An 8613-nucleotide genomic window follows, 5' to 3' on the forward strand; every position below is an offset into this window, starting at 1 on the left:
TATATATATATATATATATATATATATATATATGTATAGAAATAGACGAAAGTCTGTATACCTCTGCCTAAAGTCTGTATGCCTGTGTTTGAGTTATATGAATGTATGAATGTATGCTAAAACTACATGCGGCAAGAGTGTATAGCATTAAATTACAGGTACACACTATGATTTGTAAACTTCACTGTACATGATCCTTCTGTACATGTCACTTCATCAGAAGTTTTATGAAAAGTTCTTAAATAAGGATTTAACACTCCTGACTTGTACACCTTATCTGTACTCTGTAATTATTAACAGCCAAGAAATATGTAGCTTTGAAATATCTGTGTAACATGTACTTTCTCCTTGGGTTTCTTTTTGAGAGTGTAATAGGACATGTGGAGTTTGAACTCTGTTATGTACTTTGAAAAAACACTCTATAAACGTTATACGTACATACATGGCCTAGTGGTTATGGTGTTGCACTTATGGTCACAAGGTTATGGTTTCAATTCTCAGACCAGATGGTACATTGAGTTCTTGAGCAAAACACTTCATCTCATCAAGTTGAGCAAAATCGCAGACATGGCGGATACTGGTTTCATGCAAATTGGCACTTGTGCCGGTGGCACGATAACACACTCCAGTGTCACGCAAATGGTACCCATGCTGGTGACATGTAAAAGCACCCATTACACTCTCAGAGCGGTTGGTGTTAGGAAGGGCATCCAGCCATAGAAACCAAGCCAAATTCAGACTGGAACCTGGTGCTGCCTCTCAGCGTGCCAGCCCAGTCGAACCGTTCAACCCATGCCAGCATGAATAATGGATGTTAAATGATGATGAGTCTGGTCGATACAGTGGTGTGTGTGTGTGTGTGTGTTTGCATATATATGCATATATCATTTTATAATTGTCAAATGTCCAATGTCCACATGAAAACATTATAGATATATATATTAGATTATTTTTTAAATAGAATTTATAGCATTTTAAAATATTATATTTGTAGGATAAGATTGAAAAACTGGAAAACTTCTTATTTCTCACATTTAAATAATAAATACTAGAAGAAAATGGCTGTTTTTAACTATTTCTATAACAATTGCAAACACACAAAATAATAAATAGAAATGTCTTACTTTGTTGTCAACTCATATCTTCACCTTGCATGTTGTGAAACGTAACTGTTTAGAATTTCAGCCAGTCAAACTTGCCTCATTTTAATTTCATGCTTGACAGGTGAAGAAAAAAAAAAAAAAAAGGAAAAAGAGAAAAAAAAATTTATAAAAAAAATTAGTGAGTTGTTTGATGGAAAAGTGATTTTAATTCTTTTTATGTTTTTCACAAGTCAGTAAATGTCATAATTTGTAACCAAGTGCTACAAAAGTACATCTCTCCTGGGGAGGAAAAAACAAGAAAATAAATCAAAATTTTACTTTTATATCAATTCCAAGCTAAATAATAAAGATGAATAAAATCTAGTTTATAACCAAAAAATTCACAACATCTATTTGTTTCTAAAGTATTTAAATGGTTCAAATTTTATTAGTATGTTTTATAGATTTAGTAAAATTTTTTTAATAAATTTAGTAGTTTTATGTTTTCATTGTTATTGTATTTTCTCTGAACTGAAAAGTTTTAAACTAGGAAATTCTAGGAAAGTTCTACCTCATCTTGTGAAAGTAACATGTAATGGTAACCAACATCTATCTTCCTCCAAGTATTTTCTGATAATGCTTTATACTATTAGAGAAATTATGCCAGCAAAATGGTGGTGCCCCAGCATGACCACAGCCTTTGGGCTGGAACACATAAAGAAATAGAGGAATGATTTTATTTGTTATGTCTTGTAGAACACAAGGTTGGGAAAATAATATCTTGAGCAGAGTTTTTCATAGGAAGGTAGACCACCCTAAGGGAAGGCCCCTAAGGATTGAAAAGGAAGCAGCTAAATTGCTGTTTAGACATTGTAGTGAATTTCATTAACTTGGAGGTTTTTGTATTATATTATTTTCTATTAACCCCTTAGCATTTAAATCAACCCTATCTGGCCCAAATAGTCTACCTGTTTTATGCTCAAACTGGTCAGATCTTTACCCTTCATATTTACTCTACAATGTCATTCTAAAAATAAATGATCACATCGTTGAAGTCTCAAGGCTATGGAATAATGCATGCTAAATTCAAAACGATGTGAATAAATAAGCGTTACATTTAATGGAGTAACTTGAATGCTAAAGGGTTAAACCACATTTTTGGTTTGAAACTTAGTCACTCGTTTCTCCTTCACTGATTTTTAGCTTTCAGTTTTCTTGAAATTGTTGTTTAGCAAATTTCATATTCCATTTTTTTATCAGAAAACGGTGACCTCTGTTTAGCACTGAATGGTTTATATTGAATTGGTCATCATTAAATTTTGTTTGAATATTAGAAATTGACTTATTTAGAAGCCGAGAAATAAATATTTCTGGTGACCATTTTATGCATAATCTAAGTGCCTGATTTTGAATTGTTTTACACTGTCATTGACTCTGCAAAATATACTTAAGTACTCCAAGCTTATATGTAAACAACTCTCAAGTATATCCTTGAATGGACAGCTTTTCACAGAAAAGTGTCCTAGTATTGTTTCTCATACAGAATAACAAATAGCATTACAGGCAATCACTGATTTTGAACTTCAGTTTTCTTTGTTTAGTAGATTTCATGTACTGTGTTTGATGGTATGTAAGATGCAAATATTTTTTTTTGTTTGTTTCCAAAAGTATATCTCAAAATGCCAGCCCCACAATACTATATGCAAAGTTGAGCCTGTATTATATACTTTAATGCATTAAAAACTTTCTTCCGCTGACATTGGGGTACCTCAAATACATCCATTCATTTTTATGCCATCTAATAAACAGATGGTGACCTCTGTCATCGAACAGTTTATATCGAATTAGTAGTCACTAAATTCTGTTTAAACATTACAAGTTGACTTATGTAGAGGCTAATATGTATCTCTGTTGACTGTATAACACTGGTTAAAGCTTTTTTTTACATTAGGCAGACCATAGAAATTCTTTCAAAGGATTTTGTATCAACTGACTGAGCTGGTCAATTGCTACCACTACACTTCTTCATTACATTTGATATTGTCCCTGGTTGAGTATCTCCACTTTCTACATTCCTTGGTGTTTTAGAAGTCATTCATTGTTGTCACTGCATTTGTTCTAGGTGGAATATAGTCGGCAGTAAGTATCACAGAAGAAACCTCGCAAGGTAAATAGAAAGGGCAAACTTAACGAACTAACATTCCAGGTGTGGGCTGCATGGTTTTGAATATGGTTTCTGTTTTCATTAATCTAATGTTACTGAAAAATCAATCACTGCAATTAACTTTCCATCGAGCTCTCCAGAATGGTCTAAGTGACAGACAGGAATGCCATGAGAGTGGGGAGTGAGGGGTGCTTATATTACTGAGTCAGGCATGTTTGTGTTGCAACAATCTCATAAATTCTCTTAAGATAATTACGAAGCTGTAAACTTTTTTGTTTGTTTCTGGTGAACAAACACTTATTAATGGGATTCCACAGTATTCATCATCATACATAGGCGTAGAAGTGACTGTGTGGTAAGTAGCTTGCTTACCAACCACATGGTTCCGGGTTCAGTCCCACTGCGTGGCACCTTGGGCAAGTGTCTTCTACTATAGCCTCAGGCCGACCAAAGCCTTGTGAGTGGATTTGGTAGATGGAAACTGAAAGAAGCCCGTCGTATATATGTATATATATATATATATATATATATATATATATATATATATATATATATATATATATATGTATGTGTGTGTGTTTGTGTGTCTGTGTTTGTTCCCCCCCCCACATCGCTTGACAACCGATGTTGGTGTGTTTCCATCCCCGTAACTTAGCAGTTTGGCAAAAAGAGACCGATAGAATAAGTACTAGGCTTACAAAGAATAAGTCCTGGGGTCGATTTGCTCGACTAAAGGCGGTGCTCCAGCATGGCCACAAGTCAAATGACTGAAACAAGTAAAAGAGTAAAGAGTATATATGTATGTATGTATGTATGTGTGTATGTATGTACATACATGCACTCATTTATCTCTTTAATCATTAACTTTCACAGGGAAACTGTTCACAGTGACTTTGAAGTTCCAGTTTGTTTATCTTTACAGTCTGATGAAGGTGAACAAGCTGAAACTTCAGCCATTTCCTCGTCAAAGTTAATAGACATGTTTTCTACTGAAAGTATTGAATAATCCATCAGGTTAATGCGAAATTGGTTTTATACATAACTTGACATAAAAAAGAAAACAAATGTTAATACACACACATGTGTGAATGTGTTTGTGTGTATATACACAGACATGTATGTACACACACACGCACACACATATGAAAGGGCATCCGGCCATAGAAACCATCCCAAAGCAGACAGTGGAGCTTGGTGCAGTCTTGTGACTTGACATTTCCTGTCAAACTATCCTACCCATGCCAGCATGGAGAATGGAAATATGATGATGATGATAATGTCGATGATGATGATGATGACTGGAATTTGGTGCAGCTTACCAGCCCTGGTCAAACCGTCCAACCATGCCAGCATGGACAACAGGTGTTAAATGATGATGATGGTATATATATATATGCATGTGTGTGTATATATATATATATATATATATATATATATATATATATATCAACACCATTTGAGCATTGCCAGTACCACCGGACTGGCCCTCGTGCCAGTGGCATGTAAAAAGCACCCACTACACTCTCGGAGTGGTTGGCGTTAGGAAGGGCATCCAGCTGTAGAAACTCTGCCAGATCAGATTGGGGTCTGGTGTAGCCATCTGGTTCGCCAGTCCCCAGTCAAATCGTCCAACCCATGCTAGCATGGAAGGTGGACGTTAAATGATGATGATGACGATGATATATATATATATATATATATGTATATATATGAATGAATACATATGATACACACACTGGAATGGTTGCGTGTATGGCCCATTGCTCATGTGGCCATTGACTCTCATTCATTTAATATCTCACATAGTCTAGCAGTGATATATAACTTGCTGAATAGATTAATATTAATTTCTACATACAAATACGAGATGGAAGAAGTTGGGGAGGAACAAATCAAAAAAGAGAGAGAGAGAGAAAGAGGGAGAAAGAGAGAGAGAGAGAGAGAGAGAGAGAAAGAAAGAATGAGTGACAGATAGTGCATATCTTATAACACAGGGACTTTTCAAATACATATAATAATGAAATATTTATATCAATCATAAGGGCACAACAAATGTACCTGCCTGCTAGAAATAACAGTTGTGCCTTTATGATTGATACAAATTTCAATGCTGTTTTAGGCCTGCAACCACTTATATTATTGTTGTTGTTGTTATCAACTATTTATATTATCCTTGATAATAATAACAATCATAATATCTATATAAATATTCACTCTTGAATATTTGCTCCTTATAATAATGAAATAAATAGATTTATTCTTCTACTTAGCGTTTCTCTCTTCTGCATGTTTCTCAGTTGGTGTTGTATAAAGTCTAACATTTCTATCCTATCTTATACAGTGTCACTAACGTCAAGTTTGTTCAAGATGTTTCTGTGATTGAAGACTTACTAATTGAATGAGATATTTTTTGCGGTGTTTGTTTCCTCCTTTCTGTGTGGTCTCTATTCATTTCTTCCTTAACACAGTGCATCTCTATGCCTCTAGCACTAGAGGGGCTGTTTCTGAAATGAGCAGGGTTTCCCTCCATGGGATGGGAAATGTATTGGAACAGCCGTTGATTTACCTTGATGGTAGGGGGGTAATTTTACCAATAAAGGTCTACTCACACACTAGCTACATTTCATTTCTTTTTTTATTATCATTAGCCAAGTAGTTTATTAATTAGTTAATCAGTTGCTTAGTTAATTAGTTAACCAGTTGACTTATAATAATAAAATGTGAAATAAAATATAACCAGTGTGTGTATTAGAAGTAGCAAAATGATCCACCAAAAGAACGTTGATGTTTCAAAGTGATGATTAGAAAACTTATCACATTAATAATGGAGTCAGGTTTCCTCAGATAGATTTGTTGTGTGTTTGTTTGTTTGTGTACACAAAGCAAATAAAATCAGCATGGCCAAATGGTTTGAAAGTTTGCTTTGTAACCACAAAGTTCCCAGGTTCAATCCCTTTGCATGTTATCTTTGGAGAAATGTCTTTTACCAAGCCTTCCAAGTCAATTTGGGTTGATGGAAACTGCATGGAAGCCTATGTGTCGTCCCTATAATTTAATGATACAGCCTTGTCACATGCATTACACCATACTGATTCTAATTGGAGATTATGCTAAAGGCACTCATGTCTATGGAATACTCAGCCACTTATATACTAATTCAAGGAACAAGTGAATCCCATCACTGAAACTTACAGAGATTCCACTCCTATGCCTAATTATTTTCATTTTAAATTCCAAATCAAGTGATTTCTCTGTTTTTTGCTTGGTGAATTGGTAGATGGAACAATTTTCACGATGTCTTTGATTGTGGTTGTCAAACTGTGGAAGCTAAGGGAAATTCCTACAGTCTGAGTTTTGAAGTATCACTGATGCCAGTAAAACATGCAGTACTATAATTAAGGGTCACTGGCTCCCATACTGCATGCAGAAAAACCCTGGGTAGAACATGGGAAAATTTGTTTTCTTTTACCACATATAATTGTCATTGGCTGGTTGTATCAAAAGACGGTCATAAGTCAAAGAATGCCTATTCCTTATAAGGGAGTGTATCTCAACTCTTTCTTTTAATTTTTCTTGTTCGGTGTCCCACTTTGATTTTCAGAAGGAAAAAAAAAAATAAATAAAAAGAATCCACCCAACTTTGCATAGACAAAGTTTGTATGTTGCGTATCACCATCATTTTGATGTCCACTTTCCTATGCTTGCATGGGTCAGTCCAAGTTTATCGAGACAGATTTTCTACAACCAGAAGCCCTCCCTTTTGCCATCTCTCACCTGTTTTCAAGCAAGGTAATATTTCTCCATGGCCAGACATGTTTCTGCAGAGTATTAGAAATGAACGACACTGCTTGTATGACAGTGATACTCATTTACGGCTATCATGCAGGGAGACTCAAACATACACACCCATTTGCACATAGCTACATATACGTATGTATATATATATGTATGCATGCATGTATGTGCACACACACACACACACACACACACGATGATCTGTCAGTGTCCGTCTACCAATTCCACTCACAAGGCTTTGGTTGGCTTGAGGGCTATAGTAGAAGACACTTGCCCAAGGTGCCATGCAGTGGGACTGAACCCGGGACCATGTTGTTGGTAAGAAAACTTCTGAACTGCTCAGCCACACCTGCACATAAAATTGAGAACTTTTAATTAAAACTTTATTTCAAGTTTTGTTCACTTGTTACTTACTTATTTTCAACCTTTTGCCAAAAAAAAAAAAGAAAAAAAGAAAACAAAAGTTGAGGTGAAGGAGTGGCTGTGTGGTAAGTAGCTTGCTTACCAACCACATGCTTCCGGGTTCAGTCCCACTGCATGGCATCTTGGGCAAGTGTCTTCTACTATAGCCTCGGGCCGACCAAAGCCTTGTCAATGGATTTGGTAGACAGAAACTGAAAGAAGCCCATCGTATATATGTATATATATATATATGTATGTGTGTGTGTGTATGTGTTTGTGTGTCTGTGTTTGTTCCCCCAACATCGCTTGACAACCGATGCTGGTGTGTTTACGTCCCCGTAACTTAGCGGTTCGGCAAAAGAGACCGATAGAATAAGTACTAGGCTTCCAAAGAATAAGTCCTGGGGTCGATTTGCTCGACTAAAAGCTGTGCTCCAGCATGACCACAGTCAAAAGACTGAAACAAGTAAAAGAATAAAAGAGTATCCATCTTGAGGAACACTATTGTTAAGCTATTCACATTAGAAAGTATGTGCTGGAAGGTTTGGTAATGTTAGAATAGATCCAAGACCACTGATAGAAAATATTCTTGCAGAAGCAATACTACTTTTGGACTCCAGGCAAAAGGTCCTCTTTAAATTCAAGGGGTTTGCAAGTGGGTTCTTTTTCTTTTTACTAAGATACTCCAGTCCTCTCCTTAGCTATCCTGGTCCTGGACTGATGTCCTGGATAACCCTATATTTCTGAGGCCCTGACTAGATCTCTTTGGTAAAGGATGAAAATGCACATGTGTAGTTTGCAGAAGGGTGACAAGATTTTTGGATGTGCTTTGTTCAAAGATGCTTTTGGTTTGAAAGGTAGTCTTCTGGCAAGAATTTTGTCCACAGTTGGTGACTGTGTACTTGATATTTAAAAGGAGAGAGACTCATGAAGTTGAAAAGACATTGCCTTTCATCTTTTCAGTACCAGTTGCATACTGGGGTCAATCTAATCGACTACCCCCACCAAAAAAAAAAAAAAAATGTTGGGCCCTGTGTCTAGAGTAGAAAAGATATTTTCATTATCACGGTATAGATTTTATTTGATATTTACTTACATTTTTTTGGATTGACGCAACCTGTATCAATAATATACAGGTTTTAAGATGACTTATGAAGGAATAAAAAAATT

The 8613-nt window shown here is 35.7% G+C and overlaps 1 protein-coding gene across 10 annotated transcripts in view; it reads left to right on the top strand.

Annotated features, from left to right (window-relative positions):
* LOC106875082 (serine/threonine-protein kinase BRSK2) overlaps positions 1-8613 on the top strand; it is a 305025-nt gene that overhangs the window by 197559 nt on the left and 98853 nt on the right. For 7 of the 10 annotated variants that reach the window (XM_052971926.1, XM_052971931.1, XM_052971927.1 and 4 more), the window contains exon 10: positions 3205-3249. The exons of the other annotated variants lie outside the window; for them this stretch is intronic. In XM_052971926.1, coding sequence (XP_052827886.1) covers positions 3205-3249 — 45 coding nt within the window. The remainder of the gene's footprint in view (positions 1-3204; positions 3250-8613) is intronic. 10 annotated transcript variants of the gene reach the window in all.

This window comes from Octopus bimaculoides, chromosome 11, assembly GCF_001194135.2.
Source record: "Octopus bimaculoides isolate UCB-OBI-ISO-001 chromosome 11, ASM119413v2, whole genome shotgun sequence".
Lineage (NCBI taxonomy): Eukaryota > Metazoa > Mollusca > Cephalopoda > Octopoda > Octopodidae > Octopus > Octopus bimaculoides.